This window comes from Oncorhynchus kisutch, linkage group LG6, assembly GCF_002021735.2.
Source record: "Oncorhynchus kisutch isolate 150728-3 linkage group LG6, Okis_V2, whole genome shotgun sequence".
Lineage (NCBI taxonomy): Eukaryota > Metazoa > Chordata > Actinopteri > Salmoniformes > Salmonidae > Oncorhynchus > Oncorhynchus kisutch.
Genome location: NC_034179.2, coordinates 4679519 through 4701656, shown reverse-complemented (window position 1 = coordinate 4701656; position 22138 = coordinate 4679519). Strand labels below are relative to the sequence as shown.

The following is a 22138-nucleotide window of genomic DNA, read 5'->3' as shown; positions in this document are numbered from 1 at the left end:
AAACCCACTAGGCACAGACGTCAATTCAAGGTGAATTCAATTGTTCTGCCTGCGGCTGAGGAACCCTGACCTGTTCACCAGATGTGCTAACTTGTCCCCGGACCTGCTGTTTTCGACCATCTCTCTCGCTCTCCCTCCCTACCTCCCTCTGTCTCTCCCTCACCTGCTGTCTCGACCTCTGAATGCTCAGCTATGAAAAGCCAACTGACATTTACTCCTTAGGCGCTGACCTGTTGCACCCTCTACAACAGCAGTCAGAGTCTCAACTTACTGTTGACAGTTAGAATAATAGAATACACAAGATGGAATTTCCCGCAGATTCATAGACGGTTCTAGGAAGAACCCTCCAAAGATAAAAGGGTTCTCAGGAGAACCCTTCATAAGGGGTTCTAGGCAGAAAAATATACAGGGGGTTATTTGAGGAACCATACATAGAGGATTCTAGATATAACCCTCTGCAAATGGTTCTACCCAACACCAAATGGTTCCCCTATGGGGACAAATCGAATAACCCTGTATGGTTCTACTTATTATCTTTTTTTCTAAGAGTGGATGATGAAGGAATTTGTTTTCATTGTTCATTAGGATTTTAAAAAATTGTGTTTTGTTCCCCGTGCCTCAGTACTAGCAGCTGGTTTTGTTCCCCGTACCTCAGTACAGGCAGCTGGTTTTGTTCCCCGTGCCCTAGTACAGGCAGCTGGTTTTGTTCCCCGTACCTCAGTACTAGCAGCTGGTTTTGTTCCCCGTGCCTCAGTACAGGCAGCTGGTGTTGCTCCCCGTGTGATACCGCTGCTATCAGGATTAGCACCACTATGGTCTGTGATACCACTGCTATCAGGGTTAGCATCACTATGGTCTGTGATACCGCTGCGATCAGGGTTAGCATCACTGTGGTCTGTGATACCACTACTATCAGGGTTAGCATCACTATGGTCTGTGATACCACTGCTATCAGGATTAGCACCAGTGATACCACTGCTATCAGGATTAGCATCACTATAGTCTGTGATACCCCTGCTATCAGGATTAGCATCACTATGGTCTGTGATACCGCTGCTATCAGGAGTAGCACCACTATGGTCTGTGATACCACTGCTATCAGGATTAGCACCAGTGATACCACTGCTATCAGGATTAGCATCACTATGGTCTGTGATACCACTGCTATCAGGATTAGCATCACTGTGGTCTGTGATACCACTACTATCAGGATTAGCATCACTATGGTCTGTGATACCACTGCTATCAGGATTAGCACCACTATGGTCTGTGATACCACTGCTATCAGGATTAGCATCACTGTGGTCTGTGATACCACTACTATCAGGATTAGCATCACTGTGGTCTGTGATACCACTACTATCAGGATTAGCACCACTATGGTCTGTGATACCACTGCTATCAGGATTAGCACCAGTGATACCACTGCTATCGGAGTAGCACCACTATGGGTCCCCTCACTATGGTGGTGCTACTACCATTGCTATAAGGATACAATATAAACCCAACATGTAAAGTGTTGATCTCATGTTTCATGAGCTGAAATAAAAGATCCCAGACATTTTCCATATTCACAAAAAGCTTATTCCTCTCAAAAGTTGTGCACAAATTTGTTTACATCCTTGTTAGTGAGCATTTCTCATTTGCCATGATAATCCATCCACCTGACAGGTGTGGCATATCAAGCTGATTAAACAGCATGATAATTACATAGGTGCACCTTGTGCTGGGGACAATAAGAGGCCACTCTAAAATATGCAGTTGTGTCCCAACACAATGCCACAGATGTCTCAAGTTTTGAGGAAGTGTACAATTGGCATGCTGACTGCAGGAATGTCCACCAGAGCTATTGCCAGATAATTTAATGTTCATTTCTCTACCATAAACCGCCTCCAACGTCGATTTAGAGAATTTGACAGCACATCCGATTTCTTCACCTACAGGATCGTCTGAGACCAGCCACCAGGACAGCTGATGAAACATGATTATTTCAGTCTGTAATAAAGCCCATTGTGGGGAAAACTTATTCTGATTGGCTCGGCCTGGCTCCCCAGTGGGTGTGCCAGGCCGAGCCTGCGGTCATGCAGGTTATAGTGGGCTAGTATATTAGGATCCAGTGTAAATGTCCCATTCTAGTTCATTGGTTTGTAATTGTTACAATTTCGCATACCTTCTATATGGATTAAGACCAATGTCATTTAATCAGAGAATAAAGTAACTGATTTTAAAACAACAATAGTTTTTGCATCACTAGAATAGACGAGAAGCGTCATTCAGTACCGTATTTCCCCCACTAGAGGGCAGTGTTGTCAGAAAATAAGTACTTTACAGCAGGTGTTCCCAAACTTTTTCATACGGGGACCCTTTCCCAGCGTTGACCAACATCACATGTTCCACCCCCTTCCGCACGCACGAAACACGTCTATTCCTATGGGAACTATCGCTGTTCATGACACAAACTGTTCACATCCCACCGTTGTTGTTGTTGGAGAGTTTTTTCAGGTTTAAAGCCGATTTCCTGGAATTCTACACGTTATCATGAGTTGCATGTATAAAAAATGTTCCGTTTTAAAGCTACTTTCCTTGTAATTCTATACGTTTTGCCATGTCTAATGTGTATTCATGTGATATTTGAGTGACAAAAAATAAGGTACAACAATATCTATGGGCTAAAAACATGTTAGCTGACGTGGTCTAGTTGATCTGGACATTTCTGACAAGTTATAAATATCTCTCTACGGTCTGAAATGACTGACAGGACAAGAGGAACTGATGATTCACTACCCGATATAGAAATTGCACCTTGTGCATTCTACTATTACAATTTTCAAGTGTAAGTTTAAAGGAATGACTGAGTTCTGCAGGTTATAGGCTCTACGGTTTGGGAACCACTACAGTGTATGTAGGCTACTTTGTAACAAGACCCTTCTGAGAGATTTGATCCCAGGATTAGGCTGTAATAAATAAATAATAATAAATATATCTCCCTCACTTTATTTCCAACAGCCCATATTGCAATTCAAAGAGAAAGTTGTAGTCCTTTCTCCCTTTGGCCCAAAGACCGGCAGATGGCGATATCGATGGTTTCATCTTACCATCCAAATGCATTGTACGCAGCTGGCACTGCATTCATATCCCCATGGACCTATTCGTACCTAAAACATTATCCATTCAGGCTGCAAAGGTATCGATCTCCTACTTAACTAGATGCATTGGCGAAGAGGCGATTTCTTCTGAAAATATGCTAACTTTGTTTATGAGACGCCATTTTACACCACCATGCTAATGGCTAATGCTACTTCCTGATGTTACTGCTGCAATCTGATTGACTGAAACCACAATATGTCACATCTGGGACTAGCATTCCTAGGTATTAGCCACTCTAGCATGGTGGTGAAAAATGGTGTTTCATAAAGATGTACACATATTTCCCCAGTGCTTTCCCCCCTCCTTCTCGACAATAAATCTAGTTAAGGAGGAAATCAACGCCTTTGCAGCCTGAAGATGGAGAATGTTTTAGGTAAAGCCGGTCAACGGGAGGATATGTGAATATTGCAGGCTGCATACAATGTGTTTGGACGGTAAAATGGAAACGACTCAATATCCCCATCTGCCAGCCTTTGGGCTACTCTCGCTTTGAAACACAACATCGTTTAATCTCATTAATGGGACTGACACCAGAGGTGTAAACTACTTAAAGTAAAAAATACTTTTAAGTCGTTTTTTCGGGGGGAGTATATGTACTTTATCTACATTTTTGACTACTTTTGCTTCACTATATTCTTAAAGACAGTAATGTACTTTTTACTGCATACATTTTCTCTGACACCCAAAAGTATTCATTACATTTTGAATGCTTGGCATTTATCAAGAGAACATCCCCGCTCATCCCTATATTTGCTATAGGCGTTTCTATTGTCTCTTTCCTCTCCCTGTGGAACAGCCGTAGCGGGACAGAGGAATGTGTTCATTCTAGTCGAACCACGGCAGGAGAGCGCAACGGTTGGATACAGATGACTGATGTTCAGGTAAGAACGATACGCACTAACAAATAGGCATGTTACATGTTTATAATTTCATGTTAAATGTTTTTAAATTGCACTTTAAAGGGTCTTATGTGTATGTGTTTATACCCTGGTCATCCAACGCATAGCGTTATTTTTGCTACATCGAAAGTTTGATCTTTGATGTAAAGGCTAACAATGTTTCAACTTTCGTAACTGTTTGCTCGTTTTCTTTTCGGTCATTTTGGCCTTTCAGTAAGTGTCCGTGTTAACACTGATCAGTCTAATGATCTAATAAGCTTGTTCAAATTGAATAACAGAATATTAGTTTCAATTTCTCAAGTTCTTCATTCTGATCCACTCGTTTAAATTGAATAGAAAGCTGTTTTACATTTAACACGTTTTCTACACTGTAAATTGTAGATTTTGATATCGTTTTTCCAATTTTGCAATTTATCTTTATTCGTTGGGTGAGGGGGGGGGGGGGGTTAAATATTGATGTGGCTGGGGTAAACGGGGTAATTTCTAAATATGTGGTTGAAGTGGACGTTACCACTTCAGTTCGGGGTAGAATAGCCTTGTCTACACTATACAATAAAGAGGGACATTTTAATGTGGCCCTTGCAGGCGAAGTCACCACACACACACACAACTAGCGCTCCCCAAGGCTATGCGATAGGCTACCATTATAACGGCCGTGTTGCATAGACCTTGCATAGACAGTCTTAATTAACAGCTAGTCATTTACTAATCTGTTCGTAATGGTATGTTGTTTTATGTAGACGTCCAAATGAAGTAGCCTCGTAGGTTTCGAGAAGGATTGCACGTCCCGGTCGGGCTCATTGGTTGCTCTCGGACGCCTGTGATGGACACCTTTGCAACTTGCATAGCTACGGGGCTGGGTTCTGGTAAAGCCCGGTCTGAGAGAGCAATTTTACGGTCCATTATTACAGGTAGACAGACTACTGTTCACCATATAGAGAACATCTCTTTCGGTTATTGAAGTACGGTGAAGTGGATTTACACCCATTAATGGAATTCCGGTATTGGATTTAAATAATGGGTCCCTGATCTGTTCTACACAGAAATGCATAATTATGGATATGAATGTCATTGGGCACATGTTTGGAAATCACAGCGCAGCACAGTACAGCACAGTAGAGTAGAGTACAGTAGAGTACAGTAGATTACAGTGCAGTAGAATAGAGTACAGTAGATTACAGTGCAGTAGAGTAGAGTACAGTAGAGTACAGTAGATTACAGTGCAGTAGAGTAGAGTACAGTAGAGTACAGTAGATTACAGTGCAGTAGAGTACAGTGCAGTAGAGTACAGTAGAGTACAGTGCAGTAGAGTACAGTGCCGTAGAGTACAGTGCAGTAGAGTACAGTAGATTACAGTGCAGTAGAGTACAGTATAGTACAATACAGCACTGCACAGTAGAGTACAGTAGAGTACAGTGCAGTAGAGTTCTGTAGATTACAGTAGAGTACAGTGCAGTAGAGTACAGTGCAGTAGAGTACAGTACAGTAGAGTACAGTGCAGTAGAGTTCAGTGGAGTTCAGTGCAGTAGACTACAGTACAATATACGATAATTGGCTTGTACTGTATTCTACTCTACTGTACTCTACTGTACTCTACTGTGCTTTACTCTACTGTACTCTACTCTACTGTACTCTACTGTGCTCTACTGTACTCTACTGTGCTTTACTCTACTGTACTCTACTCTACTGTACTCTACTGTGCTTTACTGTAATAAATAGTATAATAAAGACCCATTGATTTATTTGTCACATGCCCCGAATATAACAGGTGTAGTAGACCTTACAGTGAAATGCTGAATACAACAGGTGTAGTAGTACCTTACAGTGAAATGCTGAATACAACATGTGTAGTAGACCTCACAGTGAAATGCTGAATATAACAGGTGTAGTAGACCTTACAGTGAAATGCTGAATACAACAGGTGTAGTAAACCTGACAGTGAAATGCTGAATACAACATGTGTAGTAGACCTTACAGTGAAATGCTGAATACAACAGGTGTAGTAGACCTTACAGTGAAATGCTGAATACAACAGGTGTAGTAGACCTTACAGTGAAATGCTGAATGCAACAGGTGTAGTAGACCTTACAGTGAAATGCTGAATACAACAGGTGTAGTAGACCTCACAGTGAAATGCTGAATACAACATGTGTAGTAGACCTTACAGTGAAATGCTGAATACAACAGGTGTAGTAGACCTCACAGTGAAATGCTGAATACAACAGGTGTAGTAGACCTTACAGTGAAATGCTGAATACAACATGTGTAGTAGACCATACAGTGAAATGTTGAATACAACAGGTGTAGTAGACCTTACAGTGAAATGCTGAATACAACAGGTGTAGTAGACCTCACAGTGAAATGCTGAATACAACATGTGTAGTAGACCTTACAGTGAAATGCTGAATACAACAGGTGTAGTAGACCTCACAGTGAAATGCCGAATACAACAGGTGTAGTAGACCTCACAGTGAAATGCTGAATACAACATGTGTAGTAGACCTTACAGTGAAATGCTGAATACAACAGGTGTAGTAGACCTTACAGTGAAATGCTGTAATACAACAGGTGTAGTAGACCTTACAGTGAAATGCTGAATACAACAGGTGTAGTAGACCTTACAGTAAAATGCCGAATACAACATGTGTAGTAGACCTTACAGTGAAATGCTGAATACAACATGTGTAGTAGACCATACAGTGAAATGCCGAATACAACAGGTGTAGTAGACCTTACAGTGAAATGCTGAATACAACAGGTGTAGTAGACCTTACAGTGAAATGCTGAATACAACATGTGTAGTAGACCTTACAGTGAAATGCCGAATACAACATGTGTAGTAGACCATACAGTGAAATGCCGAATACAACATGTGTAGTAGACCTTACAGTGAAATGCCGAATACAACATGTGTAGTAGACCTTACAGTGAAATGCCGAATACAACATGTGTAGTAGACCTTACAGTGAAATGCCGAATACAACATGTGTAGACCTTCTTTTTAAATTGATTTATTTGACCTTTATTTAACTAGGCAAGTCAGTTAAGAACATTAAGAACATTAAGAACAAATTCTTATTTACAATTACGGCCTACCGGGCAACAGTGGGTAGAGTGGGTTCAGGGGCAGAACGACATATTTTGACATTGTCAGCTCGGGGATTCGATCCAAACAGTCGTTCCCATACCAGGAGTCGAACCCGGGCTGCCTGGGTGAAAACCAGGAATCTTAACCTTACCGTGAAATGCTGACTTACAAGCCCTTAACCAACAGTGCAGTTCAAGAAAGAGTTAAGAAAATATTTAACAAATAAACTAAAGTAAAAAATTATGAAAAGTAACACAATAAAATAACAATAACAAGGCTATATAGAGGGGGTACTGGTACCGAGTCAATGTGCGGGGGTACAGGTTAGAGGTAATTTGTACATGTAGGTAGGGGTGAAGTGACTATGCATTGACAATAAACAGAGAGTAGCAGCAGTGTAAAAAACAAATGGGGGGGTGTCAATGTAAATCATCTGGTGGCCATTTGGTTAATTGTTCAGCAGTCTTATGACATGGGGGTAGAAGCTGTTAAGGAGGCTTTTGGTCCTAGAATCGGTGCTCCTGTACCGCTTGGCATGTGGTAGCAGAAAGAGCCGTCTGTGACATGGGTGACTGGAGTCTCTGACAATTTTTTTGGCTTTCCTCTGACACTGCCTAGTTTATAGGTCCTGGATGGCCGGAAGCCTGGCCCCAGTGATATACTGGGCCGTACGCACTACCATCTGTAGCGCCTTGCGGTCAGAGGCCGAGCAGTTGCCTTACCAAGCTGTGAGGCAACCGGTCAGAATGCTCTCGATGGTGCAACTGTATAACATTTTGAGGATCTGGGGACCCATGCCAAGTCTTTTCATTCTCCTGAGGGGGAAAAGGTGTTGTCGGGCCCTCTTCACGACTGTCTTGGTGTGTTTGGACCATGATAGTTCGTTGGTGATGTGGACACCAAGGAACTTGAAACTCGCGACCCGCTCCACTACAGCCCATTGATGTTAATAGGGGCCTCTTCGACCCGCCTTTTCCTGTAGTCAATAATCAGCTCCTTTGTCTTGCTCACATTGAGGGAGAGGTTGTTGTCCTGGCACCTCACTGCCAGTTCTCTGACCTCCTCCCTATAGGCTGTCTCATCGTTGTCGGTGATCAGGCCTACCACTGTTATGTCGTCAACAAACTTAATGATGGTGTTGGAGTCGTGCCTGGCCACGCAGTCGTGGGTGAACATGGAGTATAGGAGGGTGCTAAGCACACACCCCTGAGGGGCCCCCGCGTCGAGGATCAGCATAGCAGATGTGTTGTTGCCTACCCTCACCACCTGGGGGCAGCCCGCCAGGAAATCCAGGATCCAGTTTCAGAGGGAGGTGTTTAGTCCCAGGGTCCTTAGTTTAGTGATGAGCTTTGAGGGCACTATGGTGTTAAACGCTGAGCTGTAGTCAATGAACAGCATTCTCACATAGGTGTTCCTTTTGTCCATGTGGGAGTGTGATTTGGATTACGTCATCTGTGGATCTGTTGGGATGGTATGCGAATTGGAGAGGGTCTAGGGTATTCGGGAGGATGCTGTTGGTGTGAGCCATGACCAGCCTTTCAATGCACTTCATGGCTATTGACTTGAGTGCTACGGGGTGGTAATAATTTAGGCAGGTTACCTTCACTTCCTCCGGCACAGGGACTATGGTGGTCTGCTTGAAACATGTAGTTATTACAGACTCGGTCAGGGAGAGGTTGAAAATGTCAGTGAAGACACTTGCCAGTTGGTCCGCACATGCTTTGAGTACAGGTCTTGGTAATCCATCTAGCTCCACCGCTTTGTGACTATTGACCTGTTTAAAGGTCTTGCTCACATCGGCTACCGAGAGCTTTATCACACAGTCGTCCAGAACAGCTGGTGCTCTCATGCATGCTTCAGTGTTGCTGGCCTCAAAGCGACTATAAAAGGCATTTAGCTCGTCTGGTAGGCTCGCGTCACTAGGAAGTTCGCTGCTGGGTTTCCTTTTTTAGTCCGTAATAGTTTTCAAGCCCTGCCACATCCGACGAGTGTCAGAGCCGGTGTACTAGGTTTCAATCTTAATCCTGTATTGACGCTTTGCTTGTTTGATGGTTCGTCTGAGGGCATAGCGGGATTTATTACAAGCTTCCGGGTTAGGGCTTCGTTGACACAGGACTTATGGGTTAGGGCTGGAGTGGATTTCAGAATAAATGGCTTGTGGGTTAGGGCTGGAGTGAATATCAGAAGAAATGGCTTGTGGGCTGGGGCTGGGGAGGATATCAGAAGAAGTGGCTTGTGGGTTATGGTTGGGGAGGATAGAAGAAGTGGCTTGTGGGTTAGGGCTGGGGTGGATATCACAAGAAGTGGCTTGTGGGTTATGGTTGGGGAGGATATCAGAAGAAGTGGCTTGTGGGTTATGGTTGGGGCTGGGGTGGATATCAGAAGAAATGGCTTGTGGGTTAGGGCTGGGGTGAATATCAGAAGAAATGGCTTGTGGGTTAGGGCTGGGGCTGGGGTGAATATCAGAAGAAATGGCTTGTGGGTTAGGGCTGGGGTGAATATCAGAAGAAGTGGCTTGTGGGTTAGGGCTGGGGTGAATATCAGAAGAAGTGGCTTGTGGGTTAGGGCTGGGGTGAATATCAGAAGAAGTGGCTTGTGGGTTAGGGCTGGGGTGAATATCAGAAGAAGTGGCTTGTGGGTTAGGGCTGGGGTGAATATCAGAAGAAGTGGCTTGTGGGTTAGGGCTGGGGTGGATATCACAAGAAGTGGCTTGTGGGAGACCAAAGCACTGCACAACACATTCTATTTTACAGCAAAGACTGCAGCAAAAGCTAACTCCTTTGTTGGCGACTCTTCCGTCCGATTGGCTGGGGAATGGCTGGCTCACGGAGAAACTCCTTTTTTTAGGTCACGTTATTATACAGTATATTAAGTTCATAATATTTCACACCTTGATTTTTCTTATTTTTCAAGCGGTCTTTTTTAGGGAGCCTAGCCCGCCAGCTGAACTGAAGCTGATGCCTTAAGACTGTGTGACATAGGAGGAAGCAGAGTATGAACAAGTTCACTGTCCTTTTATCCAAGTTCACTGTCCTTTTAACCAAATTCACTGTCCTTTTAACCAAACTCACTGTCCTTTTAACCAAACTCACTGTCCTTTTAACCAAACTCACTGTCCTTTTAACCAAACTCACTGTCCTTTTAGCCAAACCCACTGTCCTTTTAGCCAAACTCACTGTCCTTTTAACCAAACTCACTGTCCTTTTAACCAAACTCACTGTCCTTTTAACCAAACCCACTGTCCTTTTAACCAAACACACTGTCCTTTTAACCAAACTCACTGTCCTTTTAACCAAACTCACTGTCCTTTTAACCAAACTCACTGTGCTTTTAACCAAATTCAAGCAGAAACTCACCCCCAACCTGAATTAACATTTCTTAGGACTTTGCTAGAAAAAAACAATAGACAGGGAATCACAGCCAGACTCTTATCTAATCAACTCAATTTAAATGATAGGAGCACCCCACTGTGTCGCTCCTCTTTGACCTATCCGCTGTCCAATGAACAAAATAACAGTTTCCCTGTAACAATAAATCCATTGTACTTACAGTACAATATAACATACAAATTCCTAGCTCTTTATGAAACATGACAATTTCATTCACACGGCAACATTAATTGACCAATTACTGTACCTGTACACAGCCCATCTGTAAATAGCACACCCAACTACCTCATCCCCATATTATTACTTACCCTCTTGCTCTTTTGCATCCCCGCATCATCTGCACATTTATCACTCCAGTATTAATGCTAAATTGTAATTAATTTCACCTCTATGGCCTATTTATTGCCTTACCTCCCTACTCTTCTACATTAGCACACACTGTACATTGATTTTTCTTTTCTATTGTGTTATTGACTGTACGTTTGTTTATGTGTAACTCTGTGTTGTTGTTTGTGTCTCACTGCTTTGCTTTATCTTGGTCAGGTCACTGTTGTAAATGAGAACTTGTTCTCTACTGGCCTACCTGGTTAAATAAAGGTGATCTGGCCTACCTGGTTAAATAAAGGGTTAGAGTTGTATATATATATAAATACCTGGTTAAATAAAGGGTTTTATATATAAATACCTGGTTAAATAAAGGGTTATATATATAAATACCTGGTTAAATAAAGGGTTATATATATAAATACCTGGTTAAATAAAGGGTTAGGGTTATATATATAAATACCTGGTTAAATAAAGGTAAAAAAAAAAACTTTAAAAAAACAATTTAGTTGAATCTCTTAAATAGTTTTAAAGTGAAATCCCAATGGAAATGCACATTACATTTCCTTAGTCTTCACACCTCTCCTGGCGTCAGTGACCCCCAGGACTTCCGTAGGGACGTCTCTTCCTCGAGAGATGAGGTGTGTTTGAACCTCGTGATAGTCCACAGACGGTCAGCCACCCAAACAATGTCGTAAATGGTGATTGAGTCATCACTAAGCGCCTGCAAGTCGCCTTCACTAATTCTCCCACTACAGTCTTTCCAATTATTAAAACACTCTTTGTACCACGAATTGGAAATGTTGAGATTTTAGTGTGCGCAGAACGGCCGGCTAGGGAAGTGGTTTATACCCACCTATAGATCTACTATATCTAGGCCTATACAGTACCTTCAGTACCTACAGACCTACTATATCTAGGCCTATACAGTACCTTCAGACCTACTATATCTAGGCCTATACAGTAGGTACCTTCAGTACCTATAGACCTACTATATCTAGTACCTACAGTACCTATAGACCTACTATATCTAGTACCTTCAGTACCTATAGACCTACTATATCTAGTACCTTCAGTACCTACAGTAATATATTCACACCCCCTTTGACTTCTTCTACATTTTGTTGCGTTACGTTGAGATTTTGACTGACCTACACAGAGTAGCCCATCGTGTCAAAGTGTAATTAAAAATGTATAAAACATTAAAAGCTAAGTTAATAAGTATTAATACGTGTTTTTGCTTTGTCATTATTATTGTATGTAGATTGGTGAGGGGGGGGGAAACAATTTAATGGGGGGTAGAAGCTGTGTCTGTGCCTGTCTGAGAGTCAATGCTCCAGTATCGTTTGCCAGACAGTAGCAGAGCGAACAGTCTATGACTTGGGTGGCTGGAGTCTGTGGCAATTTTTCGGGCCTGATATAAAGGTCCTGGGTGGCAGGGAGCTCGGCCCCAGTGAAGTACTGGGCTGTCCACACCACCCTCTGGTATAGAGGTCCTGGATGGCAGGGAGCCTGGCCCCAGTGAAGTACTGGGCTGTCCACACCACCCTCTGGTATAGAGGTCCTGGATGGCAGGGAGCTCGGCCCCAGTGATGTACTGGGCTGTCCACACCACCCTCTGGTATAAAGGTCCTGGATGGCAGGGAGCTCGGCCTTAGTGATGTACTGGGCTGTCCTCACCACCCTCTGATATAGAGGTTCTGGATGGCAGGGAGCTGGGCCCCAGTGATGTACTGGGCTGTCCTCACCACCCTCTGGTATAGAGGTCCTGGATGGCAGGGAGCTGGGCCCCAGTGATGTACTGGACTGTCCACACCACCCTCTGGTATAGAGGTCCTGGATGGCAGGGAGCTGGGCCCCAGTGATGTACTGGGCTGTCCACACCACCCTCTGGTATAGAGGTCCTGGATGGCAGGGAGCTCGGCCCCAGTGAAGTACTGGGCTGTCCACACCACCCTCTGGTATAGAGGTCCTGGATGGCAGGGAGCTGGGCCCCAGTGATGTACTGGGCTGTCCACACCACCGTCTGGTATAGAGGTCCTGGATGGCAGGGAGCTCGGCCCCAGTGAAGTACTGGGCTGTCCACACCACCCTCTGGTATAGAGGTTCTGGATGGCAGGGAGCTGGGCCCCAGTGATGTACTGGACTGTCCGCACCACCCTCTGGTATAAAGGTCCTGGATCGCAGGGAGCTCGGCCTCAGTGATGTACTGGGCTGTCCTCACCACCCTCTGATATAGAGGTCCTGGATGGCAGGGAGCTGGGCCCCAGTGATGTACTGGGCTGTCCTCACCACCACCACCTGGTATAGAGGTCCTGGATGGCAGGGAGCCTGGCCCCAGTGATGTACAGGGCTGTCCTCACCACCCTCTGGTATAGAGGTCCTGGATGGCAGGGAGCTGGGCCCCAGTGATGTACTGGACTGTCTACCCTCTGTAGCGCTTTGTGTTGAAGGGCGGTGAATTTGCTCTGCCAAGCAGTGATGCAGCCAGTCTAATAGCTCTTGATGGTGCAGCTGTAAAACTTTATGAGGATCCAAGGGACTATGCCAAATCTTGATGATAGTGTTGGAGTTGTGGTTGGCCACACAGTCGTGGGTGAACAGGCAGTACAAGAGAAGACTAAGCACGCCCCCCTGAGGGGTCCCCTGTTGTTGCTTACCCTCAGCACCTGTGGCTGGCCCGTCAAGAAGTCCAGGATCCAGTTTCAGAGGGAGGGGTTCAATCCCTGGGTCCCTAGCTTGGTGATGAGCTCGGAGAGGACTATGGTATTGAACACTGAGCTATAGTCCACGTACAGCATTCTCACATAGTGTTTCACCTTCTTGTCCAGATGGGAGAGGGCCATTAATATCTAGGCCTATACAGTACCTTCAGTATGGGATGGGGAGAGGGCAGTGTGAAGTGCAATTGATATTGCGTCATCTGTGGATTTCTTGGGGCAGGATATGTGATTTGGAGTGGGTCCAGGGTGATGGTGTTGATGTGTGTCATGACCATCTTCTCAAAGCACTTGAAGTAATTATATTAATTAAACATGTGAGTGCTACAGGGCGGCGATAGTCATTTAGCCAGGTCATCTTGGAGCTCTTGGGAACATGTTGGGATTACAGACTGGGACAAGGAGAGATTTATTATGGATCCCCATTAGTTCCTGCCAAGGCAGCAGCTACTCTTCCTGGGGTTTATTATGGATCCCCATTAGTTGGATCATGGATCCCCATTAGTTCCTGCCAAGGCAGCAGCTCGGGAAATTACAGGAAATTACATCGTCAGTGACTGATCCCCTAGAGGACAGGAAGTTACATCGTCAGGGACTGATCCTCTAGAGGACAGGAAGTTACATCATCAGTGACTGATCCCCTAGAGGACAGGAAGTTACATCGTCAGTGACTGATCCCCTAGAGGACAGGAAGTTACATCGTCAGTGACTGATCCCCTAGAGGACAGGAAGTTACATCGTCAGTGACTGATCCCCTAGAGGACAGGAAAGTACATCGTCAGGGACTGATCCTCTAGAGGACAGGAAGTTACATCGTCAGTGACTGATCCCCTAGAGGACAGGGAAGGTACATCGTCAGTGACTGATCCCCTAGAGGACACGAAGGTACATCGTCAGTGACTGATCCCCTAGAGGACAGGGAAGGTACATAATCAGTGACTGATCCCCTAGAGGACAGGGAAGGTACATCGTCAGTGACTGATCCCCTAGAGGACAGGGAAGGTACCTCATCAGTGACTGATCCTCTAGAGGACAGGAAGGTACATCGTCAGGGACTGTCGTTCACTCACGTCCGTATGCTATCCTCTCTTTGTCGGTCTTTTCCCGCCCTTGGGTCTTGCATTGCTACGCTGGATAACTATAGTAAGAATTATTTTGGGCAAATTGATAATACTTCCCAAAATACTAGCATCTGAAAGAACCTGGTGTTTAAAGGGTGACCATAATGTACTGGTCGTTTAAAGGGTGACCATAATGTACTGGTAGTTTAAAGGGTGACCATAATGTACTGGTAGTTTAAAGGTGTTTAAAGGGTGACCATAATGTACTGGTAGTTTAAAGGGTGACCATAATGTACTGGTAGTTTAAAGGGTCACCATAATGTACTGGTAGTTTAAAGGGTCACCATAATGTACTGGTAGTTTAAAGGGTGACCATAATGTACTGGTAGTTTAAAGGGTGACCATAATGTACTGGTAGTTTAAAGGGTGACCATAATGTACTGGTAGTTTAAAGGGTGACCATAATGTACTGGTAGTTTAAAGGGTGACCATAATGTACTGGTAGTTTAAAGGGTGACCATAATGTACTGGTAGTTTAAAGGTGTTTAAAGGGTGACTATAATATACTGGTAGTTTAAAGGGTGACCATAATGTACTGGTAGTTTTAAGGGTGACCATAATGTACTGGTAGTTTAAAGGGTGACCATAATGTACTGGTAGTTGTAAGGGTGACCATAATGTACTGGTAGTTTAAAGGGTGACCATAATGTACTGGTAGTTTAAAGGTGTTTAAAGGGTGACTATAATATACTGGTAGTTTAAAGGGTGACTATAATATACTGGTAGTTTAAAGGGTGACCATAATGTACTGGTAGTTTAAAGGGTGACCATAATGTACTGGTAGTTTAAAGGTGTTTAAAGGGTGACCATAATGTACTGGTAGTTTAAAGGTGTTTAAAGGGTGACCATAATGTACTGGTAGTTTAAAGGTGTTTAAAGGGTGACCATAATGTACTGGTAGTTTAAAGGTGTTTAAAGGGTGACCATAATGTGCTGGTAGTTTAAAGGTGTTTAAAGGGTGACCATAATGTACTGGTAGTTTTAAGGTGTTTAAAGGGTGACCATAATGTACTGGTAGTTTAAAGGGTGACCATAATGTACTGGTAGTTTAAAGGGTGACCATAATGTACTGGTAGTTGTAAGGTGTTTAAAGGGTGACCATAATGTACTGGTAGTTTAAAGGGTGACCATAATGTACTGGTAGTTTAAAGGGTGACCATAATGTACTGGTAGTTTAAAGGGTGACCATAATGTACTGGTAGTTTAAAGGTGTTTAAAGGGTGACTATAATATACTGGTAGTTTAAAGGGTGACCATAATGTACTGGTAGTTTTAAGGGTGACCATAATGTACTGGTAGTTTAAAGGGTGACCATAATGTACTGGTAGTTGTAAGGGTGACCATAATGTACTGGTAGTTTAAAGGGTGACCATAATGTACTGGTAGTTTAAAGGTGTTTAAAGGGTGACTATAATATACTGGTAGTTTAAAGGGTGACTATAATATACTGGTAGTTTAAAGGGTGACCATAATGTACTGGTAGTTTAAAGGGTGACCATAATGTACTGGTAGTTTAAAGGTGTTTAAAGGGTGACTATAATATACTGGTAGTTTAAAGGGTGACCATAATGTACTGGTAGTTTTAAGGGTGACCATAATGTACTGGTAGTTTAAAGGGTGACCATAATGTACTGGTAGTTGTAAGGGTGACCATAATGTACTGGTAGTTTAAAGGGTGACCATAATGTACTGGTAGTTTAAAGGTTGACCATAATGTACTGGTAGTTTAAAGGTGTTTAAAGGGTGACCATAATGTACTGGTAGTTTAAAGGTGTTTAAAGGGTGACCATAATGTACTGGTAGTTTAAAGGTGTTTAAAGGGTGACCATAATGTGCTGGTAGTTTAAAGGTGTTTAAAGGGTGACCATAATGTACTGGTAGTTTTAAGGTGTTTAAAGGGTGACCATAATGTACTGGTAGTTTAAAGGGTGACCATAATGTACTGGTAGTTTAAAGGGTGACCATAATGTACTGGTAGTTTAAAGGGTGACCATAATGTACTGGTAGTTTAAAGGGTGACCATAATGTACTGGTAGTTTAAAGGTGTTTAAAGGATGGCCATAGTATACTGGTAGTTGTAAGGTGTGTCAAAACTTGGTCCCTGAGTTATCTACCTTTCATCCCATTCCCACCAGAGGTGATTTGTTTGAGTAGGTTGTGTGTGCAAGGTCTCAGAGGAAAGGAATGTGTGAGTGCGGTTTGGTTACAGAAGTGTTTGCCAAGCACAGAGTAACCTGGTTAAACATTGACTGAACTGAACATGGACTCTGTGTGATACTGTATATGAGGGCTAGATATATTATTCTCTCACCTTTTTAATAGATTTTTAAAAAAAAACGTTATTTAACCAGGTAGGCCAGATCACCTTTATTTAACCAGGTAGGCCAGATCACCTTTATTTAACCAGGTAGGCCAGATCACCTTTATTTAACCAGGTAGGCCAGATCACCTTTATTTAACCAGGTAGGCCAGATCACCTTTATTTAACCAGGTAGGCCAGATCACCTTTATTTAACCAGGTAGGCCAGATCACCTTTATTTAACCAGGTAGGCCAGATCACCTTTATTTAACCAGGTAGGCCAGATCACCTTTATTTAACCAGGTAGGCCAGATCACCTTTATTTAACCAGGTAGGCCAGATCACCTTTATTTAACCAGGTAGGCCAGTCGAGAACAAGTTGTCATTTACAACTACGCCATGGCCATGATAAAGCAAAGCAGTGTGACAAAAACAACAATACAGAGTTACACATGGGATAAACAAACATACAGTCAATAACACAATAGAAAAATCTATATTCAACGTGTGCAAATGTAGGAGATTAGGGAGGTAAGGCAATAAATAGGCCGTAGTGGCGAAGAAATGACAATTTATCAATTAAACACTGGAGTGATAGATGTGCAGAAGATGAATGTGCAAGTAGAGATACTGGGGTGCAAAGGAGCAAAAAAATAAATAACAGTATGGGGATGAGTTGGATGGGCTGTTTACAGATGGGCTATGAACATGTGCAGTGATCTGTGAGCTACTCTAACAGCTGGTGCTTAAAGTTAGTGAGGGAGATATGAGTCTCCAGCTTCAGTGATTTTTGCAATTCGTTCCAGTCATTGGCAGCAGAAAACTGGACGGAAAGGCGGCCAAAAGAGGAGTTGGCTTTGGGGATGACCAGTGAGATATACCTGCTGGAGAGCGTGCTATGGGGGGGGGGGGGCTGCTATGGTGACCAGTGAGCTGAGATAAGGCAGGGCTTAACTTAGCAAAGACTTATAGATGACCTGGAGCCAGTGGGTTTGGCGACGAATATGAATCGAGGGCCAACCAACGAGAGCATACGGGTCGCAGTGGTGGATAGTATAAGGGGCTTTGGTGACAAAACGGATGGCACTGTGATAGACTACATCTCATTTGTTGAGTAGAGTGTTGGAGGCTATTTTGCAAATGGCGTCGCCGAAGTCAAGGATCAGTAGGATAGTCAGTTTTACGAGGGTATGTTTGGCGGCGCTTTGTTGCGAAATAGGAAGCCGATTCTGGATTTAATTTTGGATTGGAGATGTTTTTTTTCTATTCTTTGAATTTTACCCCTTTTTCTCCCCAATTTCGTGGTGTCCAATTGTTTTTTTTAGTAGCTACTATCTTGTCTCATCGCTACAACTCCCGTACGGGCTTGGGAGAAACAAAGGTTGAAAGTCATGCGTTCTCCGATACACAACCCAACCAAGCCGCACTGCTTCTTAACACAGCGCGCATCCAACCCAGAAGCCAGCCGCACCAATGTGTCGGAGGAAACACCGTGCACCTGGCAACCTTGGTTAGCGCACACTGCGCCCGGCCCGCCACAGGAGTCGCTGGTGCGCGATGAGACAAGGATTATTCTACCGGCCAAACCCTCCCTAACCCGGACAACGCTAGGCCGAATGTGCGTCGCCCCACGGACCTCCCGGTCGCGGCCGGTTACGACAGAGCCTGGGCGCAAACCCAGAGTCTCTGGTGGCACAGCTGGCGCTGCAGTACAGCGCCCTTAACCACTGCGCCACCCGGGAGGCCTGATTGGAGATGTTTAATATGAGTCTGGAAGGAGAGTTTACAGTCTAACCAGATACCTAGGTATTTGTAGTTGTCCACATATTCAGAAGTCAGAACCGTCTAGAGTAGTGATGCTAGGTGGGCGGGCAGGTGCGGGCAGCGATCGGTTGAAGAGAATAGTTTTTAGTTTAGTTTAGTTTTTACTAGTGTTTAATAGCAAGTAAAACAGTGTTCAATATATAATTCTAGATATTCATAAGGGTTGCTATAGCGTCGCTATAAGTCATTCATAGGAAGGAAATGGTACAGTAGTAAGTTTGCTTTACACAGTGTATTCCCCTACTCAAACGACATGCAGTCATCCACTGGGACCAAGGCAGAGTTTGATGCATTTTTTACACGGCTGTCGTTTTGAGGAAGCACGCACACACACACACACACACACACACACACACACACACACACACGCTCATACTCTCTCGCTCTGCCACACACACACACACACACACACACACACACACACACACACACACACACACACACATACTCTCTCGCTCTGCCACACACACACTCACACACACACACACACACACACTCACACACACACACACGCACACACACACACACACACGGCTTCATGAGTTTTGACTCAGGCTTTTTTAAAGCCTGCTCTCTTCAGCACTTTTATTTCACCGTAATGGTGGCTTCCAGATGCTAGTCCTAATAGGGCCAACTGTTGTAAACAAAAACACACTGTCATCTCACACAGCTGGACTCATTATCATTATACAGAAAGGTCTACTCTATTGTGGTCAATGTCATGTAGTGTTGGGGCAGTAAACAAAAACACACTGTCATCTCACACGTGTGCGTGCGTGCGTGCGTCAGTTTAGGTGTGATAGGCAGATATACAGTACATGTAGTGCGTGCGTGCGTGTGTGTGTGTGTGTGTGTGTGTGTGTGTGTGTGTGTGTGTGTGTGTGTGTGTGTGTGTGTGTGTGTGTGTGTGTGTGTGTGTGTGTGTGTGTGTGTGTAAGAGTGTCAGTTTAGGTGTGATAGGCAGATATACAGTACAGGTAGACAGAGCTGAAAGATGACTGGTAGCAGGAATATATAACTACTTATGGTAATATATTAATGGTAATATATACAGGTAGACAGAGCTGAAAGATGACTGGTAGCAGGAATATATAACTACTTATGGTAATATACTAATGGTAATATATACAGGTAGACAGAGCTGAAAGATGACTGGTAGCAGGAATATATAACTACTTATGGTAATATATACAGGTAAGCAGGTGTAATATTGACCTGTAACAGGATAAATAGATAAATACTAATGGTAATAGAAATGAATTAAGATGTTTAGGAGTTGGTTTGAGCCTTGATGCACCGGTACCGCCTGCCCAGACGGGAGCATGGAGAACAGTCCACGTCTGAGGTGGCTGGAGTCTTTTGGGCCTTTCTCAGACACCGCCTGGCGTGAACATCCTGGATGGCTGTTAGCTCACCCTCAGTGATACACTTGGCCGTCCGCACCACCCTCTGTAGGGCCTTCCGGTCGAGAGCGGGTCAGCTTGGCAAAGGTGTTGTAGCCTACCCTCACCACCTGGGGGGCAGCCCGTCAGGAAGTCCAGGATCCAGTTGCAGAAGGAGTTGTTCACAGTTTCTGGGTCCTTAGCTTAGTGATGAACAGGAACAGGAATGATCATAGTCAACTTGAAACCTTGAAACATGTGGGGTTTTGAGACTGGGAGAGGGAGAGAATGAAAATGTCAGTGAAGATGCCTGCTAGCTGGTCTGCACATGCCCTGATGACACGCCCTGGAAAACCATCTGGCCAAGCGGTCTTACGAGTGTTGACCTGTTTTAATAACCTTACTCACGTTAGCCTCGGAGAAAGAGGGATCACTCAATCTTCATGATCAGTGGGGTGCCTGCAGGGCTCTCTGTTGTTTTTGTGAAAGCGTGCATAAAAGGCATTTAGTTGGGCTGGTAGAGAGGCATCGTTGGGCAGATCATGGCTAGGGCTTCCTTTGTTGTCCATAGCCACATCCGTTGAGGGTCGGTGACGTGTTAATAGGATTCCAGCTTGCTCCGATATTGTCATTTTGGCTCTGAGGAGGTCATAGCAGGACTTCTCGTACGCGTTCGTGTCCTCAGCTGAAGCCTCGGGATTGGCTGCGATAGCCCTGTGACCGGTAGCTCTTTTCTTTAGTTTTTAACGTGTAACAGTATAACTTTAGACCGTCCCCTCGCCCATACCCGGGTGCGAACCAGGGGCCGATTGAAACGCTATTTAGCTCGCACCGCTAACTAAGCTAGCCGTTTCACATCCGTTACAAACGCACGACTCGACTGTTTAATGTTTAATCAGGGCGTTTGATTGGGGAAGCAGAGAACCTTCACTGTGAAGACAACGTTGGCGATGCATTTCCTGATGAATTAGGTGACCGAGTTGGTTAGCTCGTCAACGCTATCGGCGAAGTCCCGGAACATATTGCTAATTCTGATAAATCTGAATTAGACATTTTTGGGTGATCTTGATCTGGATGGGTTGATGCCAGCTTCTGATAGGCTGAAAAAAAATGGTGCCTACAGAGAGGGCTGCCTCGCTTCTAGCTCTAAGGAAACTTTGCAGTATTTTTTTAAATTTTTATATATTATTTCTTACATCGTTAGCCCACATAATGTTTTGAGTTATTACATACAGCCAGGAAGAACTATTGAATATCAGAGCGGCGGTAACCCACCAGCATTACGACAAGGAATATGACTTTCCCGAATATGACTTTCCCGAAGCGGACCCTTTGTTCGCACCCCCCAGGGCAATAGGACTGATTCCAGAGGCCGACCCAAAACAACGCGGGCAGAGGAGAAGTACTCGGAATGGTCTTCTAGTCCGACTTAGGAGGTGTGCACACCACCCACCACTTCCAAGTATGTTACTCGCTAATGTTCAGTCTCTGGATAATAAAGTTGATGAGCTCACGATGAGGGTTTGTAACATACTCTGTTTCACAGAAACATGGCTCTCGCTCTACTGTCTGAGCCTGTCCAGACAGTTGGGTTCTCAGTTCATCGCGCAGACAGGAATAAATAACTCTCCGGGAAGAAGAAGGGCAGGGGTGTATGTTTCATGATTAAAGACTCGTGGCGTAATTGTGATAACATACAGGAACTCAAGTCCTTTTGTTCACTCAACCTAGAATACCTCAAAATCAAATGCCGAGCAGATTATCTCTCAACGTTAATTTTCTGCGGTTATAAGGCCGTGTATATCCCCCCTCAAGCCGATACCACGACGGCCCTCAAAGAACTTCACTGGACTTTATGTAAACTGGAAACCATATATCCTGAGGCTGCATTTATTCTAGCTGGGGATTTTAACAAAGCAAATTTGAAGAAAACCGAAGTTCTAT

General features: G+C 44.1%; 1 protein-coding gene across 2 annotated transcripts in view; it reads left to right on the top strand.

The window, feature by feature from the left end:
* The first annotated feature begins 3465 nt into the window (after positions 1-3465).
* Positions 3466-22138, top strand: part of LOC109881431 (MOB kinase activator 3B) — a 62537-nt gene continuing 43864 nt past the window's right edge. The window contains exon 1 of one of the 2 annotated variants that reach the window (XM_031826038.1): positions 3466-4028. In XM_031826038.1, coding sequence (XP_031681898.1) covers positions 4021-4028 — 8 coding nt within the window. In that variant the 5' untranslated portion in view covers positions 3466-4020. The remainder of the gene's footprint in view (positions 4029-22138) is intronic. The other variant, XM_020473568.2, reaches the window with a different exon arrangement.